This window comes from Zingiber officinale, chromosome 6A, assembly GCF_018446385.1.
Source record: "Zingiber officinale cultivar Zhangliang chromosome 6A, Zo_v1.1, whole genome shotgun sequence".
Taxonomy (NCBI): Eukaryota; Viridiplantae; Streptophyta; class Magnoliopsida; order Zingiberales; family Zingiberaceae; genus Zingiber; species Zingiber officinale.
The window spans coordinates 91,790,793-91,814,946 of NC_055997.1; the positions used below are offsets into that span (position 1 = coordinate 91,790,793).

General features: G+C 39.2%; 1 protein-coding gene and 1 long non-coding RNA gene across 2 annotated transcripts; both read right to left on the reverse strand.

Annotated features, from left to right (window-relative positions):
* Positions 1–12,550: 12,550 nt before the first annotated feature.
* Positions 12,551–15,073, reverse strand: LOC121994183 (pectin acetylesterase 7-like). The gene is made up of 11 exons (XM_042548305.1): positions 14,873–15,073; positions 14,700–14,782; positions 14,273–14,399; positions 14,085–14,164; positions 13,911–13,997; positions 13,722–13,846; positions 13,588–13,648; positions 13,377–13,508; positions 13,182–13,287; positions 12,941–13,077; positions 12,551–12,841 (listed from the first exon to the last, which is right to left on the reverse strand). The coding sequence occupies exons 1-11, from the start codon at positions 15,000–15,002 to the stop codon at positions 12,734–12,736; spliced, it is 1,176 nt and encodes a 391-aa protein (XP_042404239.1). The 5' UTR covers positions 15,003–15,073; the 3' UTR covers positions 12,551–12,733.
* A 6,882-nt stretch (positions 15,074–21,955) lies between these two features.
* LOC121994184 lies at positions 21,956–22,366 on the reverse strand. Its single transcript, XR_006115628.1, has 3 exons — positions 22,280–22,366; positions 22,079–22,205; positions 21,956–22,013 (listed from the first exon to the last, which is right to left on the reverse strand). It is a non-coding gene; the product is annotated as an uncharacterized LOC121994184 (long non-coding RNA).
* Between the last annotated feature and the right edge of the window lie 1,788 nt (positions 22,367–24,154).

Consider the following 24,154-nt stretch of genomic DNA (forward strand, 5'->3'; position numbering starts at 1 on the left):
ATTCCTTGACCAAGGCTTTAACACAGGGAAAGCAAGATGGTCACACTAGGTCAATGGGCATTGGATACCTCAGTGATTGACACTAGTGCTAGTGGGAGATTGTTAGTATTAGCCATAGTACCAATTATGAGATGATTGTAAAGGGCTCATTTTGTATCATATATCACTATTAATAAAAAGACAAAGGTTATGGTTATTATATTTATTGCAGTTCAGTGTCGATTGAATAAATATAATAATGTCCATGGGTAATAGGTTCTTATCTACAGTATATCAATTGATTGAATTGATAGTGAGATATTGTAGAGAACACTACTCTTAACTATTCCTAGTCGAGCATTAATATACAAGGACAATATTAATGCGTTAAGACTAGCATGTAGGTCAACGGATGACTTGATCTCACAAGTCATGGATATGAGATATCAGGTTGACACATGGGTATATATTAGAGAATATATACTGAATGACCCGTCATGAGAATGTTTCATGGATCGTCGTATGAGTGTCATAAATATTCTCATGTGACTATTGGTATGAATAGTCCTTAGACCTGAAGTCACTACGGTTCCCTACATAAGGAGTTGTATACTTTGGTATCGTGAAACGTCACCTGTAACAGGGTGGACTATAAAGTCGAGCACTGGGTATACAATGAATTATGCTGAGGGATGTGAGTGATGTAGATGGGATCTATCCCTTCCATATGACGGAAGCGATATCTGTGGGTCCCTTGATTAGTAGGACACCAGAAAACATGGCCATGCGTAAATAAGTCGATATGAGATATTGATCTTATTTGATTAAATGTGTCTACTTGGAGATCAAGAAACACAAAGATTGATAAGAGGATGACACGGTCTATGCTTCATTGATCAATCTAGATATCAAGGATAGAGAGACCAAGTCATACAATATGATAGCCACGGAAAGGTTAGGTCGGATCATGACTTTCTCGTCACTTGGGTAGCAATAATGCCTTGCTAGATGTCACTCATTGTTTATGTATCACAAATGTTGATTTGGATACATTGCCAACGTTACAAGAGCCTACAGGGCTACACACAAAGAACAAGTTGATTTGGAGATGGGTTCATGTGATGAATCAATGGATTAAGTGTAATCCAAATTTGACTCATTGAGTTAGACTCAAAGGGATCCAATTGTTGGATTGAGTTCAATTGCAAGGGAATCAATGGGTTAGACTCATTGGGTGAACTTGAGTTCACAAAGGAAGTTGAATGGTCAAAATTCAACCATTGGATTGGATGGTTGATTTTGAGCCATTGGATTAGAATATGAAAGGGTGGAGACTCTTGGTATGCCATGGGATGAATATATAAATTATTTTGGAAGTGATTTTTATGAGATGTGAATGAAAAGACCCTTGGTATTCTTCTTCCTCCTTCCTCATCTTGGCCGAAACACACAATTGAGGTTGCTAGCACAACCTTGTGTGCTTTCTTCTCCATCTTGTCTTTGTTTGTGAAACAAGCAAAGATAAGGCTTGTTCGTGCAGATACCATAGAGGCGCGGACATTTGAACGCGTTGAGATCTAGATCTAGAAGAAAAGGTTGCTGTCGGGATTGCGAAGGGCACGCAACAAAGGTATAATCCTATCATGTAGTTTAGCATAGATTAGTTTGCAAAAATTGTTTCTTCCCTTCGCATGGATCCGCTGGATAAGAGGATCTAGTAATTTTTTCGCTGCGTTTCTGCCCCTTTTGGTGCGCTAGATCCCAACAAAACTTACCCCAGTGGATTTCTAGGTAATATCGTTAACGATCTCCCCCAGCGGTATGGTTGTCGCTCAGACCCTAGCGTCCGCCTAGATCTGAGCTAAAGGGCCTTGGATTGTAATTTGATGCTGGGGAGATCACGAGTCAGCGTTATCTGAATGACTCCAGTTGTCGATCGGCAAGCGGAGTGTTGGTCCCTTGTGGCTGGCTAGAGGGGGTGAATAGCTTGAAAAAAAATGAACATCTTTCTCGACTTATACCTTTATCAACATAAACACTTGTACAAAAAAAGAAATAGCAAGCAAATTAACAAGAGAAAGAGGCACAAAGATTTTACTTAGTTTGTAATCGGAAGATTGCTAATCTAAGACGTTGAAATCTCACTAAAGTCTCCTTCAGACGGAGAAGCCTCTTACAAAAGTTAAAGCACTGAATTATAAAGCTAAACTGAAGGTAGAATGTTTACAAGTGTTGTTTTTAGCTACTGGGATCAGGGCTGTATTTATAGCCCTAATCGGGGTGCCTAGAAGTGTTTCAAGCGTCTGGACGTGGATAAAACTTTATCCATGTCGCACCGGATCGCAACAGGTGGTGTTTCGATAAACTTTCTGGTCTGGACTCTTGGACCCGCTCCAGGCGCACAGACCCTGTTAAATTTGATCTGCAATCGAGGGTGCCCTCAGGGGCACCCTCGGCACCTAAAGTGGTATGAGTGCCCAGACCGGCTTAGCTCGCTTGGATGATTTCGGCCATCCGGAATAGGGCCCACCCGAACCTATTTCCTGGCCTTCTCGAGCAACCTTCTGCTCTAACTTCTCATCCCTCGGAACCACCGCGCACTTCCTTCTCATCCACCAGCATACTCTTTCGCAATGTCTTGTCCTTCAGATGCACTAATCCCATTGACTCTCACCCTTGTTATCCTTCTCACTAGCTGCGTCTTTCGCTTGACCTCCTGTGCTCTTAAGTTCCTGCACACTCAAACACAGGGCATCAAAACATAACATGACCTAACTTGATTTGGTTGATCACATCAAAACTACTATGGGGGTACATGCACGGAGGATTGCCTTGACGTGCCTACGGTCACTCGGATCGGAAGGTTCTGAGGTGGCCGGGCCCTTGGATTTAGATATCCGGGAGGAGTGAATAATGGAAAGGAATGTTTCCCCTATGACCGGCGGAGGTGGAAGATAGGCGATAGGCTGAGCGACTGTTGTCCCGACCGGCAGTGTTGACAAAGATGGGGTTCGATCAGAAGATGGGGGAATCAGCAAGACAGCCTCCCCCTTTGGAAGCGCGAAGGAAGAGGTCTCACTGTGCTTGGATGTGTTGGATCGTGAAAGTCGATAGAGGGGGATGAATATTGATCGAAAAACATTCAAGCGAGTATGCAGCGGAAAAAAAAAATAGAGCAATGCTAACAAGACCCAATTTACTTGATTCGGAGCCTTGGTCGACTCCTACTCTATGGCCCGCACTTGTCGAATGCTTTTGTTGGGCAATCCACTAGCAATTTGAATAATTTTTTACAAATTGAAAGTACAGGAAATGCTAAAAGAGATGAAGTACCAACAATAATAAAAATAAAAGAAAGTGTGCGTTGTCGGAGAAGCTTCAGTGTCGCAGGAGCACAACATAGCAGAGCAAGCGTTGGAAGGTCTTGTTGTGAGTTGTTCTTTGCTCCAGGGTGCATCCTCCTTATATAGGAGGCTTTGGGTGTCTGGAGTGTGATGTAGTCCAGCCAACCATAAAGCTCCACTTGGCGAAGCGATGAGTAGATAATATTTGCACTCCGGCCGCCCAGATTCCTTCCGGGCGCCCAGACCACTCTTCTCTAGAAAGTCCTTCTTCTACAAGAAAGAGTTAGTCCGAGGCAAAATATAAATAATATTACCCTGTAAAATAAGGTGTTAGCACAGTTATACTAAACAAATAGAGTATTAATTAGATTTTGTCTCACCGAGACCGGAATCTAATCAAGATCTCAACTTAGAGTTCTGAAATAGTTCTAAGTTGGATCGACCCATAAGTTCTGTAGGAACCCCCAAGGTTGTTTTGGTGTGATAAACAAGTTAAGTTAGGTCCTATGTGTTTCTAACCTTGTGTCTAAGTGTGCAGGAGTTTAGGAGTACAGGTAGTCGAGTGGAAGATGCAGCTAGCGAGAAGGACGGCACGAGGTGCGTCCGAGGGATGAGGCACTGCGGAAGAGTACACCGGCGGACGAGAAGGAAGCGTGTGGTGGTTACGAGGGACGAAAGCCGGAGCGGAAGACTGCTCGAGGAGCAAGAGACGCAGCTAGCGAGAAGGATGACATGCGGTGCGTCCGAGGGACGAAGACTGCGGATGAGTATGACGGTGGACGAGAAGGAAACACGCGGTGATTCCGAGGGACGAGAAGCCAGAGGGAAGCCCGCTCGAGAAGACCGGAAGTTGAGTTCGGGTGAGCCCTTTTCCGGATGGCAGAGATCACCCAAGTGAGCGGATCCAGAGTAGAAGACCCGGACCGAGGCGAACCGAACCAGAGCAAAGGTTCCAACGGAGAAAAGTCAACATCTATTGACTTGGGGGTCCGGGGCACCCGGAACAGTCCGGGGCGCCCGGAACAGTCCGGGGCGCCCGGAACAGTCCGGGGCGCCTGGACCAACTCAGGGAGCCCAGAACCCTTCCGGGCGCCCGGACCGTGAAGTTTGACCAGATCGAGTCAATCTCGATCTGAACATTGGGGGATAAAGTTTTATCCCTCCCCCCAGGGCGCCCGGAACCCTTCCAGGCACCCCGACCAAGGCTATAAATATAGCCTTGGTCCTGAAGCTTTTCAATCAGTTCAGAAATTGTAACAACGCTTGTGTGCTTCCACTATTTAGATTAGATTCTTTCATTCTGTGCCTACATTGCTGTAAAAGATGCTTCTCCACCTGAAGGAGAGAGTAGTGCGATCATTTTCCTTGGATTAACAACCTCCCCGGTTGTAACCAAGTAAACATCTGGTGCCTCGTCTTTTTCTGTTTCGATTTATTGCTTTTCTATTTTATATGCAACTGTTAGTTTGAAAAAATCGGGAAGAGTTGTGTTTTGTTTTTACAGGACTATTCAACTCCCCCCCTTCTAGCCGGCCGCAACAGTCCTACAAGTGATATCAGAGCCAAGGCACTTCAGGAGGACTAACCGTCGAACGAAGCAACGAGATGGCCGGACCAAGCATCCACCCGCCGAAATACGAAGGGGACTTCGGCACCTGGAAAAAATTGATGCAGGTATTTTTTACAACAGATTTTGAATTAGTTTTAACAATGGAATCTGGCTTTGTAGCTCCAGAAGGTAAGGAAAAATGTCAATGGACAAAAAAGGAGCAGGCTGAATACGTGGCGAACGGCAAAGCAGAATATCATCTGCTAAGCATTCTTCCACCTCAAGAAGTCAACAAGATCGGGCACTACGACTCGGCAAAGGAACTTTGGGAGAAGTTCCTCAAGCTACATGAAGGGGCGTCCGAAGCCAAGCTCGTCATAAGAGATCTGCTTCGCAATCAACTCACCAGCCTGTGACTTGGGGAAGACGAGACAGTCGCGCATCTACACTCGAGAATAAAAGAAATTATTACCAGACTTTCGAATCTCGGAGAAAAGGTAAGTAACTGAGATTCACTCAGGTACACACTGAATTCCTTTCCTAGAAATATCAAATGGGCATCATTAGTAGATGCCTTTTACATTTCTAAAGATTTAGAAAAAACTTCGTTAGAAGAATTCTTTTCAACATTTGAAGTGCATGAGTCAAGATGCGCAGGAATGAAGGAGCCCAAGAACAACGTCGCCTTCAAAGCTTCGAGAGACGAACCAGAGTCGGAATCTTCTCTCGGCGACGAGGAAATGGTAATGATGGTAAGAAGATTCAAGAAACTTTGTAAATTCAAATCTACTAACCATCCGCAGGTGAAGAAGAAAAGGACGATCCGCTGCTACCACTGCGATGAAGAAGGGCACGTCAAGGACAACTGCCCCAAGCTGAAGAACAAGGACAAGGAGAAGGCTAAGAAGTCTATCCAAAATCGAAAGGCCCTAAAGGCGACGTGGGACGATATGTCATCGGAGTCGGAAGTCGAGGCATTCTCCGGACTTACTCTAATGGCAAGTCATCAAGACGATGACTGCGAGTTAAGCTCTTCCGAAATGAGCATCGAGAGCATCGATGAAGGGGGAGCCACGTCGAAAGCAAGCAGCAGTTCAGGGGGAGAAACGGACAACGAGCTCGACGAGGTAAGTCAGGTACGTTCTCTTCCTCCCGATAAACTTTTTAAGTTTGTTAAGTTATTAACTAAAGACTGCTCTAAATTAGAAAAGGAAATCAAAATTTAAAAAATAATTTTAGCTAAATCCTGTCCTTTAGAAGAATTAGATAAATCAAAATTAGAAAATGAAATATTACAATTAGAAAATTCAAATAGACAACTTGAAAAACTATGCATGTTCACCTAAAACCAATTTTAGAAGATTTAATAATTAAAATTGGTACTTTAAATATCACCAGGGACAAATTAGGAATATCTCTAGAAAATATGTCCCTAAGAAATTTTTAATCAATCCAGTAGGATGGAACCTTTATTGGGTTCCTAAATCTTGCTTAGTCTAAATATTAATAAAAATTAGCGCTTTCAGTGAGAAAATTAAACAATGAATTTCTCTATGAGGCTTTGACTAAGGAAGTAGTTGTTGCACCAATAATCAAGAAGACCTAGTGTCTCACCACGACTTGGAAGCCAAAATATTGAAATAAATGTTTAATTAACTTGTTGTCAAAGCATTAAAATTAGAATTAATTAATGCTTTTAAAGTTTTTCAAATATTTTTTTCAAATATTTTTATAGAAAAATACTTTTACGTGAAATTTTTACTTAGAAAATCTTACTTAGAAAAATCTTAAGATTTTTTTTTATAATTTTTGCAAAGACTTAAATTTAAAATATATATATATATATATATATATATATATATATATATATATATATATATATATATTACTTAGGAAAAAAAATTTTGATATCTTTTTCTTAAAAAAAATTCTATTCTATACTTAGAAAAATTTTTCAGAAGATATTTTTTTTGCCTAAGTTAAAAGCTGTTCTGAAATTGAAAATTTCTGCTTAAGTTTTTTTTTAAATTTTTTTTTAATTTCACTTAGAAAATTTTCTTAAAATCTTACTTAAAAATTTTTTAAAGAGACTGTTTATTATTGCAAAAAAATTTTTAAGGATCTCAAAATTTCTAAGTTTTTACCCTTAGATGTTTCCTTAGAACCCCATTTTTTATGTAATCAAAGGGGAGAAGAAAAAGTATAAGTCTAGAGGGAGGTAGATCAAAAATTTAAATTTAACTTGTTTTATTTTTGCACTTAAATTGCAAATTTAGTTAAGTTTATTTTATGTCTATTTTTACCCTAGTTTAACTTGGGTTGCTCACACCAAAAAGGGGGAGATTGTTGGAACCCCAAGGTTGTTTTGGTGTGATCAACAAGTTAAGGTAGGTCCTGTGTATTTCTAACCTTGTGTCTAAGTGTGCAGAAGCTTAGGAGCACAGGTAGTCGGGTGGAAGACACAGCTAGCGAGAAGGATGGCATGAGGTGCGTTCGAGGGACGAGGCGCTGCGGAATAGTACACCGACAGACGAGAAGGAAACGTGCGGTGGTTCCGAGGGACGAAAGCCGGAGCGGAAGACTGCTCGAGGAGCAAGAGACGCAGCTAGCGAGAAGGACGGCACACGGTGCGTCCGAGGGACGAAGACTTCGGATGAGTACGCCGGCGGACGAGAAGGAAACACGCGGCGATTCCGATGGACGAGAAGCCGGAGGGAAGCCCGCTCGAGAAGACCAGAAGTTGGGTTCGGGTGAGCCCTTTTCCAGATGGCAGAGATCACCCAAATAAGCGGATCCGGAGTAGAAGACCCGGACCGAGGCGGACCGAACCGGAGCAAAGGTCCCGACGGAGAAAAGTCAACATCTGTTGACTTGGGGGTCCAGGGCGCCCGGAATAGTCCGGGGTGCCCGGACCAGCCCGGGGCGCCCGGAACCCTTCCGAGCGCCCGGACCGTGAAATTTGACCAGATCGTGTCAATCTCGATCTGAACGTTGGGGGATAAAGTTTTATCCCCCCAGGGCGCCCGGAACCCTTCCAGGCGCCCCGACCAAGGCTATAAATATAGCCTTGGTCCAGAAGCTTTTCAATCAGTTCATAAATTGTAACAACGCTTGTGCGCTTCCACTGTTTAGATTAGTTTCTTTCATTCTGTGCCTACATTGTTGTAAAAGAGGCTTCTCCGCCTGAAGGAGATAGTAGTGCGATCATTTTCCTTGGATTAACAACCTCCCCGGTTGTAACCAAGTAAACATCTGGTGCCTCGTCTTTTTCTGTTTCGATTTATTGCTTTTCTATTTTATATGCAAGTGTTAGTTTGAAAAAGTCAGGAAGGGTTGTGTTTTGTTTTTATAGGGCTATTCAACCCCCCCTTCTAGCCAGCCGCAACGACCCTACAAGTTCCCTTCCCGAGAACGCGTCCTCACAATCACTCCCCTCTAGTGACTTGCCTCAACTTACCTGCCAGACGTCTGGTCTGCCCTTTGACCCGTCTGGACTTTGTGCCAGACGTCCGGTCAACCCTTCGACCCGTCTGGACTTCCTGCCAGATGTCCGGTCAGCCTTTCGACCCGTCTGGACTTCGTACCAACTATTCGGTCGACCCGTCGACCTAGTTGGGTTTCGTGTCAGCTATCCGGTCGACTTAGTTGGGCTTCGTGCCAGACATCCGGTCTGCTCGTCGACCTGTCTGGGCTTCTTCTTCACACTTGGTCAAAGTGTTAGGTCACAATGAAACTAACTTAACCTACTTTGTCATTCATCAAAATTTGAGTTAGACTATTAGTGCTAACCGCACCAACAAGATGGAGGTCGGGAAGTCGCCGCGCGAGCAGGAGCCTGGAGAGCATAGGTGGCCAAGCAGTAGGAGGACTCCGCTCGATATCGCTTATAGTGCTAGATAAGTGGCTTGCCAAAGGTAGCGGACTCAGATGGAACCACTACCAGCACCATGGAGGGATGCTCGAGCGGCGATTCACTAGTATAAGTGGCTACCTCACTAGCCACCGCCCGACTCCCTCCTGCCTCGCCAGTTAACTCTTCGAAGTGCTCGACCGACAATAGGTCATGACTCTCCAGCTCGGTTACTCCTTTAGCATTTATGTCCACATCGGAGAGCCTACACTTATCGCTCACCAATGCTCAGTTTATAATTTGATCTGCAAAAAAAAAAGAAAAAAGGCATACCTAAAAAGATGGGCAGCCGTGTGCAGATCGGGCTTAGCCCGAACACATACAGAACTCCTTCCAGATGTAGCCAGTGTATTTGGTACTTCTGACCAACCAAACTTAAGGCTGCTTGAAGGTAAGCCAACTGCCTCTATATCTCCCCAACGAAGGAGGTTCGGACAACTCAATCTGCTAGCCGGTCGAAAGGCAGGCCGACTGAGAAGACGAATGAAGAAGTAGTGTTCTTTCCAGTGCTTATTCGAGAAGGGTATTTTGTCAAAATATACAATGTCCACTCGGACTTGGAAAAGAAAGGTGCCCGGCTCGAAAAGCTTCGGGTAGTAGAAGTAGTGGAAAATGTGAGACACAAGAGGAATCTCATATAGACAGAATAAGACAACAACTCCACACAATAATCTAAAAGAATTAGTCACTAATTGATGCAATCGAATGTGAAAATATCTATAAACTTCCTAGAAGAAAGGATGAATAAAAAAGCATAGGATGGTGAGGAACTGGTCTTTAAAGAAGGGGAGAAAGCCGGTTGGAGGCATATGGGGGTGAGCATAAGCAAAAGGAATGGCAATGGAGTAATTGTCAGGAAAATAGTAGGTTATCTTCATTTGCTCGACCTCATCGCCATTAAAGTCGGACTCGGTGAAGGTGTACCATAACCCGAGGGGAGAAGTAGGCCACACCATTGAATAAAAAGAGGAAGAATCGAAGATCAAAAGGGAGAACAAAGAAGGGGCTTACTAGAAAAGGAGAGATCAACAGCCACGAACAAAGAAGGAGGAACAAGGAGACGAGGAAGACGAAGACGAGGAATGCAATGGAGCGGAAGAAAAAGTTAAGGGTTTAAAAACCCTGTGGGTGGCCTCCCTGGGTTGTCTGATCCAGGGTTTTGGAAAACGGGATTTAATCTGGGTCGTTGAATCAAAGAGGCGATGTCGCATCATAGCCAAATAGTCACTTGTCACATCACACATATGGCAGAGAGGAGGGTGCGACATGTGATATTCGGTTACAGGTGGCATTAATGAGGAAGCAGAAGACAATTAAAGGGCATGGTCAAGCGTGCTTTATATTAATTGTTGGGGATTTGAACGACTTTCGAGAAATCATGGTGGCATCAGCGATAGTTAAAAGACACTACGTACGTGAAATAAGCGGTCAGAGCAGAGATCAAAAGGAAGAAAAAAAAATAGCTAAGTGTTGGTCGTGATAAGCCGAGCGACAGTTATAACCCCTTGAGCAATTAACATCATTGCTAAGCAGCAGCTATAAACCCTTGCGCTGGAAGACAGCAACGGTAATAGTCGAGCGACGGCTATAAACCCTTGAGCAGTTAACATCACAGCCAAGCGACAGCTATAAACCCTTGCACTGGAAGACAGCAACGGCAACAACCGAGCAGCGGCTATAAACCCTTGAATAGTTAACATCACAGTCAAGCGGTGGCTATAAACTCTTGCACTGGAAGACAGCAACGACAACAACCGAGCGGTGGCTATAAACCTTTGAGCAGTTAACATCACAGTCGAGCGATGACTATAAACTCTTATGTTGGAAGACAGCAACAACAATAGCTGAGCGGCGGCTATAAACTCTTGGGTAGAAAGTATCACAATCGAGCGACGGCTCTAAGGACATTCGGTCGGGAAGAAGGAGTTCAAGAGCACACTAATCGTCCAGTTAGTCGACCTTGCAACCTCCTTCGACTAGACTTGAGGGGAAGGCTTGTGATACGATAATGAAGAAGGGCTCCACTAGAGGCAAGTCAAAGTGAGGAAGACCAGCTGAGGTGGAGGTCGAAGTCAAGGAAAGTCAGCTGATGTGGAGGTCGAAGTCAAGAAAAGTCAGCTAACATGAAGGTCAAAATCAAGGAAGGTGTCACAGTTGGCCGAGCGAGCCAGTTATGGTTGAAAGGACGACATGTCTGAGCGAACGAGCAAGGCCAGACGGCAGCATAAGACTAAGGGATAAACAAACAGTGCATCACCCCACCGTTGTCCTCACCGAGCGGGCGGCATGTCGGTCCGAGAAAAAGGCAGCCCTCTGACAACAAGAAAATCGAGCGAAGGGAGATTGCTCTATTTAACACGACCAAGCAAGGTGTCCCGACCGATCGGACGTCGATCGACCTATAGCGGGACCCACCCATGTATCTCCTCGTATTCTTTTGGAGGTTTGCGCCACTGACAACAGAGCATATTCTGCGAGAAAATCATACTTTGAAAGCTTCTAGCCTGCCACATCAGCGATTTGCATGCTCGCTTAAGAAGAGGTGTCAAGAGCACTTTTTGTCAGGTCTTTTCCTAGGACATTTGGATTCCAAACATGTCATGCCTTGAGATGCGTGCACAGATACTACAATGATGATATAAAAGGGGATCTCATTTACGGGCAGAAGTATGTGTAATTTCATTATTTCACACGCACTTCGCTACTATGTCATTCCAGCTATTCTCTACATTATCGGAAATTGATTTGAGCATCTGAGGGTCAACGTCGGAAATTCCTTCCCAGCTCGGCACTAACGACTCTGTGTTACAGGACGGCATAGAGTCTTCACTTTATCAACCTACGATTCACATCTCCAATTTATCATCTTTTCTGCTTTTGAACCGGATCAGTTTTCTTTACAGATTTCTCTCCAAATATTTTCGGTCCAAGTAAAAAATGGAATCATGGTTTCCGTTCCTTGTTTTCCATCTGCATTCCCCCCGGCCACGGAGTATCACAATAGTATCAGACCTTCACTAGAATTTAAGAATACGAGATTACCCATACGCTACTTGTTTCTAGCTTTGGCAAGTCTATAACCATGGATGAATCCTAGCAGCGAATCTATGCAGGAAATGGTTAACGCCGAAGCAAACCAAATTAGACCGGAAGGAAGAAGAAAAAACGAAAACATTGCAGTCTTCCATCCAATTGAAATTATTCGACATCTATCACGACAATTCATCCTCACAAAACCGTAAAATACTACCGCCATAAAACATAAACAGAATATGACGATGACGAAATAGCCAGAAGGAAGGAGAAAGGTCGGCGTATACCTCGTTCTGAGTGAATCGGAAGACGGGTCCGCCGCCGTGCGGGGGCCAACCCATCGCGGAACTCTGGCAGGAGACAGAGGGTAGGAGATGGTAAAGAAGAAAGGAGCGAAGTGGGAGGACGGAGAGCAAGGCAGGAGCACCAGGAACCGATCAAACTCGAACGCGCTCAACAGCCGTCACCATGCTCGTTCGTTTGCCTGCGTCCGCCTCAACAAACTGTAGATGTCTAACTGTATGCGAATGAGTCCCATAAAAAGATTCCCTTCTATTTACAATAAATTATTTTATGACTTTTAAAAAATTAATAATAACCTATTATATTCTATATAATTCATAATAAATCTATAACATAAATTTCAGCCTAGGACTTTTCGTCTAATTTGTATGTTTGAAAATGCACTTTAATTTTTATTAGACATTATTCAAAGAGAATATTAGAATCAATATCTTTAGAATCAATATCTTTTCTTTGCACGATCGAATTTTTCAATCATACAGCTAGTTATTTTTCTCATCTTCAAACAAAGTACACAGCCAAGGTAAACGTCATTGCAAGTTGGACAAGAGGGCGAACGGAGTTCCTCCCACGCATATTTTCGGAATGCTCATGGATCGGGGGAGGAGCTAAAGTTCACTCATTAGTGATGTTTGGACATGAAGAGTTGCATGGATACTCGCAATCGATCTTTCTCACGGCACTCCGATCATTGTACCAGTCCCCTACAGCTTTGGCAATCGTCTGCAGATAGTCAAATTCGATCCCGTTATAGATGGATTGGCATATATATATATATATGGTCTAATTAAGTTTCTTCTTGTCTGTAGTTTGAGAGCTCACAGTGTTTTCAATCATTGGAGAATCAACATCTTGCCATGTTGGCCGACCTCCTGACTGGCAATGAGTATGGCAGGAGATTATGAACATGCCTGTGGAGTTGCTGGTTGGCAATGCTTGCAGAAACTGCGACCTGAAACCTGAATTAATCAAGCATTACGAGATCAGATAGTTTCAGGGAAAAAGAGATTCTATTCTAAAAGGCCATTTCCAGTTAAAAGTTATCAGAACTGCCAAAATTAACCTTGCAATGTCTGCAGTTGAGATGAAGAGCACTTCTTAATATCAAGCTTGCACTCTGCCCAAGCTTGTCCAGGATCCGCAGAACTTGGAACTAAAATATTCATGATCTGCAGCGAGACAAACATGCATATATAATTAAATACACATATCAAGGGGCTGGGGGAAAAAAGAGAAATGCTTCTCGTGGATTTGTTACCTGCCATGAATCATAGGCTGAGTTAAGTATGAAAAGGGGAGTGCTCATCGTAGGCATCACATACTGTGGGAAGAAGCACCTGCTTGGAGTTTCCATCGAATTGCAAGAAGACGGCAAATTCTTCGTCGACCCCTGAGAATTAACAAACAATATGTGAGTATGTATCCTTTGATTGACTACTTCAGCATGGAATCACTCATTCTCAACATACATGAAGGTTGACAACATCAGTATAAAGGGACTTGACAGAGTCTGCTCCAGATATATCTTTCCTGTTGGAAGCAATTATGGTTTAATTTCCTTAGCATCATATTGACCAAACAAGGTAACCATGATTGAACTTACGCATCGATAAAGTAACCAGCATCAGAAAAGCATTTAACATTCGCGCTTGATGGTAAAAGACTGCGGAAGTCGTCACAGTGTAGAATGGAAGCCAGTCCCCCTGCTGAACAACCAGAAAGTAGTGCCTGCAAGCATTCAGCAACATTAGCATGAGATGTTGCATGATGAACCTTCACAAGTTCTATCTACATTTTCGGCTTTGTTCATCCCCTTTGCTAATAGATCGTCGATAATGGCATGCCAAACCCTGGCTCCTCTATAGTGAAGATTTGTAGCCTGACAAAAATTTACATTGGAAAATTGTCACTAAATGTGGCACGCAGGACTCATCCATCATGATGCAATATGGGTTAAGAAGATTACTGGATCGACTGCTTCTACATCCCCAGTAAAAGATGAGCCGTCACAGTATCGAATCTTGATCCTATTCCAGTTATAGAAGTCTTGCAAGTATAAGATGAAAACAAATCAGAATAAACATTTCATTGTGCCACTAAATTCAGAAGAAATCTAAACATAAACAAAGAAGAGCAGACTAAAATTTCACTAACCAGGATTGGTTTTCTGATTGTCTCCTAAAATGCCAGAGAATGAGAGCTCCTTCATAAACTTAGATGAACCTCTGAAATTACCTGTTCGTTCGACACACTCTGTAACGTTCCTGCACCATCCTCCTCCCTGAATATGGTAGAAAGTGTGTTATTCTTTGAGATTATTAAATAGAAATCGACTGCATGAACTTTATCCTTCCCTTTACTGAACTCTACGTAAGGCTATGTCAGAGACACTTGTGATCCTATTCGTACTGTCATTTCTATGTTACTCTAGAGACTTTTTATTGCTAGATATTCACAGCCTAACAGTAGTGCCTCTTTCATTTTCTAGCACAAACTTCATGGTTAAAGATAGAAAGATTACTCAACATGCCCAAGCAACTGCAACTTTGCAAGGAGATAAAACAAAAAAAAAGGATCTGACCTCCATGAAAACCAACCAACTATTCACACCAGAACCAGAACCAGGTAAAAAATGATATGCTGGGGGACTTCCATCCAGACATACTGCAAAAATGAAAGAAAAATATTTGGGCAGGCAAAACCAAATCGAACGTCCAAAACGTTGGAAAATGAAGGCTGATTAGCAAAGTATACCTGCTCCTTTGGCCACTGCACTTTCTAAGAGAATCATTGGCGCAGGACTTCCGTCGACTTCTAGGGAGACCAGTAAGGAGATTAAGCAGAGTGAAGGAACGATCCATGCTCTTGATTTAGGATCAAACATCCTGCAGATGTTTATTGAGTTCGTAAGCACCAAGAACAGAGAAAAGGCTGAAGCAAACTATGGAGAGACACTTGAACCTTCTAAAAAAAAGGGAGAGAACTTGGAATTGGGAAGGAAGGAAGAATTTATTCTGTCCACAGTGACAGAGGTCTCTTCTAGGAAGATTGCTTTTATAGGGTAGCTGTTAGAAGCTAATGCAGAATCGATTGTTAAATTCGGGACAGTTACTTAACTTAACCAAATATGGGTCATTTGTAAAATAGCCCGTAAAGTTCTCAAAATACCATTCATAATTTTATTAGCCAAAATACCCGGGGTTTTCATTTTATTTTCTTCCTGAGTAATTTGCATTATAATTTATAAGGGTAAATTAAATATTTTATATAAAATAAAATATTTTTTAAAATAACTTAAAAATACAATTGTCAATTTTGTTATTTATTTTGAAAAAAAATAAGGTGGGGAAAACAATTGCTCGTTATCATATTTATCTCTTTTATTTCATTTGAAAATAGAATGCAAAGAAAGCAAGTGGAAATTTAAGCATCTAATTAATATAAATCATAATAACATTATTGTTTTCCATAGCAAAAGGAATGAAATCGAGGAAGGTTCATCAACGCAATTCATTTTTAAATTTTTTTCCAAGTAAATTCATCATTAAATTAAAAATGGTACCCAAATAAAAAAAGATTCATTTTGGGAGAGTACGTATATCATATTCCCACTCTTTCCTGGATAGCTTTAATTATTTATTTAATTTTGTTTATCTATTAATTTCAAGCTTTTATCATGAAAAAGTTCCTATATAATCCGATAAATAAAAACATTTTTTCTTTTGACCATACTCTAGATAATTTTTAACTAAAAAATTAATAAGATACGAAAAATAATATAGAAAATACTTGATAAATATACATATATGAATTACATTGAACAAAAACAAAAGTGATCTTACTTCTTAAGAAAATCCGGAAAGTAAATTATAAATCATTTATAAGTCTTAGGAATAATAATATTTGTATGGAATTTAGTAATGATAATACAATCTTGCAAAAAATACAATCATTTATGAGCCTTAATACCATGGTTAAGGACACATGAGCCCGTAATCGAATAAAGAAGAATAATACGAAAAAATACATCAAATAAAAAAATAAAGTTAGCATAATTTGAAGTAGAAGCCAGAACTCTGGCCACGCGAGAGAAAGCTACGCAAGAGAAAGCTGAGCAAAGGAAATAGATATGTTAAAGAGTACTTAAAAAAAAATAGTTTCTTAATTTTAACAGTCTTTTTTGTAGCAGTCCCATAAATATAGAGAGAGTTTAATACATATATACAAATATTAAGCGGGGGTAATCATATATTGTCAATTCCTGATCATCAGAGATGTCATACGTCCAAATGCTACGCCCCAAGGGGCATGTTAAAGAATGCTAAAGAAATGAGAAGAGATTTGCCTCTGTTAAGTGAGATTCTTAAGTACGTTCAAATGATTTTCAAAGTTCTCATATTCCTAAATCACAAACTAACTAGTTAGCACCCTCTCAAACTCATCAAAAGCATTGAAAATTCTCGAGAATTTTCTTACAATCTGGATTCACAAATGTGCAAGACAAAGCTCTCTCTTTTAAAAAAAAATAAATCTCTTAAACAAAAATGAAACTTCTCTGGTAAGAGGGGAAGAGGGGGAGATTGTCTTCTTGTTTGAAAAAAATCAAATTGTAAGCACATAATCATTTGACAAAATTTTGTCAACGTTAATCTTGAAAACCTGAGGATTTTAATGACAATAATGGAAATAATTTTTAATTGATTTCAATATTTATTATATTTGGTACACAATTAAGATTGTATGCTTTATTTAATCTTTTCAGTATTATTTTGGACAATAAATATAAATAAACATAGTGATTTTAGTAATAAGATTATAAAAAAACTTTGTATTATTTCTTTCTTCTACCTATTAATTTCAACATGGTATCAGAGTTATCTTCTTTTCTTCTTAATTTTCCTCTTTCGAATTTTTGTTACAGTTGAATATCTATATCGAAGTTTGATATCATCATCTACAGTGCTGTAACTTTGGCAATAACAACTTTTCTTCTCCTTTCATCAACAGTTTTTTTAATCGATGTAGTAACTTTGATAATATTAATTGTAGAAAGGCAAAGTTATTATTTGTTCTTTTTTTTTTGTGTGTGTTTGTATTTTTTTTCCCTCCTCTGTTTTTTTCTCTTCCGTTTCTATTTTAAAAAAACAAAAGCAAAATAAAAATAAAAAAAAAAGAAAAAAAACGTGAAAAAAAAAAAACAAAGAAAAAAAGAGTCTTATTTTTCTCTCTTTTTTCTATCTTTTCTCCTGACATTATTCTCTTATTAATTAGTTTTGTTATTCTATGTTGTTGTTCATTTCCATCATAGCAAGTGCTTCTATTCACCACCGATAGTTACCTAAACCAACACAGAAAAGCCCTCTGCTTTCTTATCGCCGTTGAAAAAGTTAGTATGTCATCCATAACACGTGGCCGCCACCATCCACCAAGCTTCTGATTTGTCACTTTCGTTGGACAGCAAGGTTCCAGTGCCAAGTTTTATTTCCAACCACCGAAAATTCTTCCAGTGAGGTCTATTACTATCAAGGGACGAGTTATTTATTTTCGATGTCAGATACTGAACGACATCAAAGTGACCAAAAGCAAAGTTTAGATCGATGTCAAATTTGTCACGTCGTTGATCATACTGGTATTTACTGCTTTAGAAGATTTGATTGGTCTTATAGTCAGAGAAAATGTCAAATTTGTCTCAGAATTGGACATATTGGTATTCAATGTCCTAAAAGATTTGAGTCAAATTTTGTTGGTGATCTTGTAGCATTGGGACAACCAACTATTCACAAGAAGAGCACGCATCTTCAAATCGACCACCATCTTCTTGGCATTCTACAACCCAGTCATCTCATTCTGGAACATTCTCACATTCTATCTCTCCTAATATAGTTTCATCAACTCTTGAGAACCCAGGATGACATTCGGATTCTGGAGCAACTCATCATGTTACATCGGAATATAATATTCTCACAGAAGCTTTGCATTATGATGGACCCGACATGGTACAGATAGATAATGGCGCAGGTTTGCAAATTACTCACATTGGAAATACATCTTTTCACTCATGCGGTCGTACTTTTCGCATGTGCAACACTCTTCATGTTCCTTCTATTACTAAAAATTTGTTTTCCATCTATCAGTTTACTCTTGATAATAATGTGTTCTTTGAATTTATCCTCATCATTGTAATGAGAAATTTTCAATATTTGTTCTGATTTATGTGGATGATATATTAATAACTGGTAGTGATCAAAATGATATTACTACTTTACTACATCTTCTCCGTCAAGAGTTTCCTATTCGGGATCTTAGCAATGCTTGTTTTTTCCTTCGCATAGAGTTTCTCTCACATTCTGAAGGTTGTCTTCTCTCTCAGAGCAAATACATTACTGGGCTCCTACAACGAGCTAAAATGGATGGTGTGCGTCCTATCTCTACGCCAATCATTGAGGGTGGTTTCGCTGCATCTTCAACCTACTCTTCGATGTCTGACCCTAGATCTGCCGTAGAATTGTTGGTGCTCTATAATATGTCATAATTACACGACCCGATATTGCTTTCGTTGTGAATCGTGTCTATCAATTTATGCATTGTCCTACTGAACATCATTGGGAAGGTGTTAAGCGAATTCTTCGATATCTCAAAGACAATATTCTACAGTCTTCTTTTATATCCACTACAAAAAATAAGGCATTTTGGGACAAAATTGGGGACGAATTTTAATAAAAAATTCGTTGCAAAAAATTTAGTGACAAAATTTGGGACGAAAATTTTTTCGTCCCAAAATGGTTGATGCCAACTTTTGGAACGAATTATTGATTGTTACAAATTTGGGAACGAATTTGGGGACGAATTTGGCGACGAATAAAATTTTCGTCCCCAAATTCGTTGCAAAAAAGTATACAAATTTGCAACGAATATTATTTTTGTTGCAAACTTAGGAACGAATTTGGGGACGAATTCACATAAATTTTCCGCCACATTTGTCTCTATTTTTGCAACAAATTTGGGGACGAATTCGGTGACAAATTATATTTTGTTGCCAAGTTTGTCCCTAATATTGCAACGAATTTGGGGACAAATTCGGTGACAAAATTTTTTTTGTTGTCATTTTTGTTCCTAAGTTTGCAACGAATAATAAATTTGTTGCAAAACTAGCAACGAATTTGGCAACAAAAACTTGCCAAATTCTTTGATAACCATAAGATAAATTTTCGTCCCAGAATTCGTCCCAAATTTTGGGACGAATTTTGTAGATTCGTCCCAGAATTCGTCCCAGAATCTGGGACGAATTTTGGGACGAAAATAATTTTGTCCCAAATTACGATAGAATTGGGACAAATCATTTTCGTTGCTAAATTCGTCCCTATATCAAATATTTTTTCCCAGCTTCAATTTATTTCTGCAATACAATCCAAATACATAAAAACCACAAATAACAAATAATATGCATTCAACACATCCTAATTTAACATTCAACACATCCTAATTTAACATTCAACACATCAACTCATAATTCAAGAAATATAAAGATTTCAACAAAGTTTACAAGATCCATCTTGTTCAACAAAGTTTACAAGTTCAACAACCCAATGTTTTATAAGTCCATTATCCATCCAACAACACTAAGAATACATATAGTCATCTTCGTGTGCCACAAAATCTTTGATCCCCATCAAATCTCCTTTGCCTACATAACAACAAACAAATAAACTAGATTATGTGTAACAAGAAAGATTGTAAATATTATACGATATGGCCATGTAAAAAGAATAATTGGAAACAAAACATAAATATGAAATTCCTTAAACATTCTAATAAAAGCCCTAATTCTAATAAAAGTCATATTTACCAATGATATGAATCATCCATGTCATAGCAACGGTAAATAAAATTATAAGCATTATTTTGAAGCTAAGTACATGTATCGTAACTATGATACAACCTAATATAATTGGCACATCATATAGAGAGAAAGAGAGAGAGATATTGTGAAGTATGGTATTAGGGTTCAAATTTTCTCACTTAGTTAACTTTATTTTTCATTTTAATTTGCTGAATTTATAGTTTTGTCTTTGGTTGGTATTTAATGTAAACTAAAGGATGTTTAAAATAATTGTTCCTTTCATTGTGTTAACTAGTTGACAATTTCATATGAATAACTTTAGCACATTTTTAACAACTCTTTGCAAAATATTAAGGTAGGAGGATGCATCGTTATCTAGTAAAGAATTTTAGAATAGTGTGATGTAATTCTAGATGAAATATAGAACTTTTATGTATCCACATAGTTTTGAGACTGTATATAGATCAAATTCAGAACTTTTATGCATCATTATCATTGAAGACAAAACAAGAAAGAGCTGCTTATCAAAAAGAATGAACACAATTAAACAACTATTTAAAGCTAACTTTAACATAATTATTTAAAGTTAACTTTATATAATTAAACAACTATAACATAATTATTTAAAGCTAACTGTATATATAGATCAGTAAATGCATATTAATGAACTTAGGAATACCGAAAAGAGGTGAACAAATACAGTTGTCTTCAACTACAGTGAGATCACACCAAATTGAGACATGCACAAACAACATTATCAAATCAGGACAAAAATAAAGTTAGAGTATTAGAGACTCCATTCATATTGCCTAGTTATGCTTTAATTTTGTTACTGGTACACAACTAAGAATCATAGATTAGTTTACGTCAAAGATAAGTCATCTCATACATTGACAATGGAATAGTGCAAGAAGACAACAGACTTAACCTACAAATGGCAGAGTTGAAAAGTTAAAAAACCATTGATTAATGTGTAAAGCAGTAAACATGAGAAAAAAAATTCATCATACATTATTAAAATCATCAAAAATCATCACCGCCATCATCGTTATCATCGTAGGCATCATCATCGTCGTCATTGGGAGGATTTTGACTTTGAGCGGAGCTCAACTGAAGGTGTTTCATGATTAATTCTTGTTGTCGGCGCATATCTCTAATATCTTTCTCCAAATTAGCCCGTTCTAGGTCTCTTTGCACCCTTTCTTGGTCTCTTTGCGATATTATTTCCTTCAGATGGCTAACCTCATCAGTCAAGGTATTTATTTGGGTCGTAAGTGCTGATGTGGAGGAAGAAGTTCCAACTAATCTTTGGGTTCTACTCAAGGAACTCATCCCTAATATTCTTCCCCCTTTTGGTCCTCCACTGGCCTCTAACCATAGACTCAAATTATTGCCAACAGACTCCTCAGACCCCTGACTATCGACACCAGCTTGTGAGCATGTTTGAGCTAGCTCAAGTTGATCATATTTTTCCTGTTTTGTAAAACACATACGATATTGATTAGATATAATAGAAACACATATAATATTAAGACAATAATGGTAGCTAACTAATTAAATTTAAACCATATATTAAGGTAAAATAAATATTACCTTGACTGCTTTTGCTCTCGCCCCACTCCATGTGTTATCTTTTTTTTTTTAAAGTGTGAGTGAAAGTATCAATGAAAGAAGGCTCCTTCCCAGTCTCCTTGGTCTAAAAAAACATTATTTCAAATAATGAAATAATTTGATATATATTAAAAAGTTGTGAAAGAGTGAAACAATTATCATTCTCCGTCTATGCTCATCTATGTTAATGGAGCCTCCCGCATATATAGCACTTGAGTCACCAGAATTGTGAGATTGATTCATTCTATTCAAGTCACTCCTTTGTTTACTTTCCTCCGTTGCCCAAAATATAGTGATCCTCTCCCAATTTTCTTCAGTGATGAAATTTGGCTTTTTCCCCTGACTCTTTGCGTGACTTAATACATGTCTAATGTGATCGTCACATTTCTTTTTAAATATTCTTCGTATCTCCATTTCGTCATTCGGGTCCCAATTATTTAAGCGCTGAAATAGAAATTTATTTTATTATATAATCACTATAAAATTGAAGTAAACTCAAGAAAATATACTTTGAACTCGCTCCACCAAAGTTGTTTTGTGGCTGGTGGAGTTCTTGAATATGTCAAAGAATCCCCTCCCCAATGGTTGTTCACGATTCTATTTCTTTCTCGAACAACTTGTACCGGATTTTCAAAGCTGCATTAAATTATAAAATAACGATGTTAAATAATTAAGATAGGTCTAAAAATAAAATATTTTATAGTACTTACGAATCACCGATGGGGACTAAAGGAGCTCTATCATTCCTAAACTCAGCAAATGAGTTTCTTGCTGAGTCAGGAGGATCTGAGTGGACAGGTAACTGCTCTGGGTAAGGTTCTTGTGACGGCGAATATGAAACCGGTGCAGAAGGTAAATGAGATGGGCCCGGCTGATGAAGGGGTGGCATAGGTACACTGGCAGGGGAATATGATGCCGGTGGAGAAGACACATGGGATGGGTCTGCCTGAGTAGGGGGTGGCATAGGTTCACTGGCAGGTGATGGATGTGTCTGGTCCTGTGGTCACCGTCTACGTCCACCACGTCGAAATATATGCTGGAAATTTCAATAATTTAATAAAGTTAATTACAGATCTGATACATAACAAAGGATAATTAAAAACTTACCATTTTTATGTAAATATTATGGAAAAGGGTGGAGGGGAAATTTATGAAATGTGACCTCTGATGACCTGTAGGAACAAATAAAATGTGTTAACAGATAAAGTAAATCAAATTATAAAAGAGACAGTATATACAATAAAATATGGGAAATTTCTTTAAATAAGCTAACAAAACTTACCCATCATCAAAAATCAAAGTCATCATTGTCATTATCATCCTCCTCCTCCTCCTCCTCCTCCTCCTCTTCCTCTTCCTCCTCCTCTTCCTCTTCCTCTTCCTCCTCCTCTCCTTCCTCCTCCTCCTCCTCCTCCTCATCATCATCAATTTCACTTCTATCTACGTTGATTACTACACCGTTGGGATCTCGTAAAGTTGGAATAATATATTCCTCAGTCTGAAAGGTGTTTGAAACTTCCTCTTGTTGATATGCAATGTTTTCCCAACGTGCCTCAATTTTTTTTCGTGCTTTAGTTTTACAAACAGCCCACCAATCAATCTTATCGCGTTTCAAACTCGGATATGAAGAATAGAATACTTGAATTGCTTGTTGTACCAACACAAATGGTTCATATCTCTTATAAAATCTCTTATGATTTATTTCAACTAAATTATAATGTGGATGCACTTTCATCCCTCTAACAGGGTCAAAGCAGCGACACATAAATAATATAACTTGCATTTGTGGTCCTGGGTATTCTACTTCTATAATTTCATCCAACAAACCATAAAAATCATTGCTTGCACCTCCTTCATTGGATGACGATACGCACACCCCACTATTCATGGTATTCTTGCACATTCCATAGTCTTGAGTATGAAAATTATATCCATTTATGAAATATGCTGGCCAAGTGCGTACGCATGAATTTGGACCCCATGACAGATGGATTAGCCATTCTTGCTCAAGGTAAGCTTGATTAGCTTGAACCTAAGGTCAAAACACAAATTGTTAAAAGTATGCATATGTATCAACAAAATATAGATTTTTTACTTACATATGATTTGAACCATGAAGCAAATTCTTCTTCACAAAATCGATCGAACTCTTGTGTCGATAATTTAGAATATAAGTTGGTAAATATCCTACTCAAAAAAACATATTGTTACACAAACAATTGAAAAAATAAAAAAATATACTTACTCGTAATATGATGATACTTCTGGACAATTTAGTAAAATATATGTTTGGGCTGCCCGCCATTCTTTACCAGTTAAGTATCTTTGTTTACATGGTCCACTTGGTCGACCAAGGTAGTTAAAAATTGAAAATGAAGTAACATTTGGATCAATAGGACCCTCATCATTTCTGCCCGCTCTTCACCTTTTGCATTGAACATGAGGTTCAAAATAATATGATGCAAAAGTGGTGACTTCCTCCACAATGTATGCATTAACAATAGAGGCTTCAACTCGTGCTTTATTTTTCACCTTTTTCTTCAAATGATATAAGAATCTATTGAAGATATATAAAAATATATTAA

What these genes read in the sequence shown, in the direction of transcription:
- LOC121994183 (XM_042548305.1), bottom strand. Translation starts at nt 15,002, where the DNA reads ATGTTTGATCCTAAATCAAGAGCATGGATCGTTCCTTCACTCTGCTTA. An exon ending in CAATCAGAAAACCAATCCTG is followed by an intron (nt 14,165 to 14,272) that starts GTTAGTGAAATT and finishes TATACTTGCAAG; the next exon opens with ACTTCTATAACTGGAATAGG. An exon ending in ATGTAGAAGCAGTCGATCCA is followed by an intron (nt 13,998 to 14,084) that starts GTAATCTTCTTA and finishes AATTTTTGTCAG; the next exon opens with GCTACAAATCTTCACTATAG.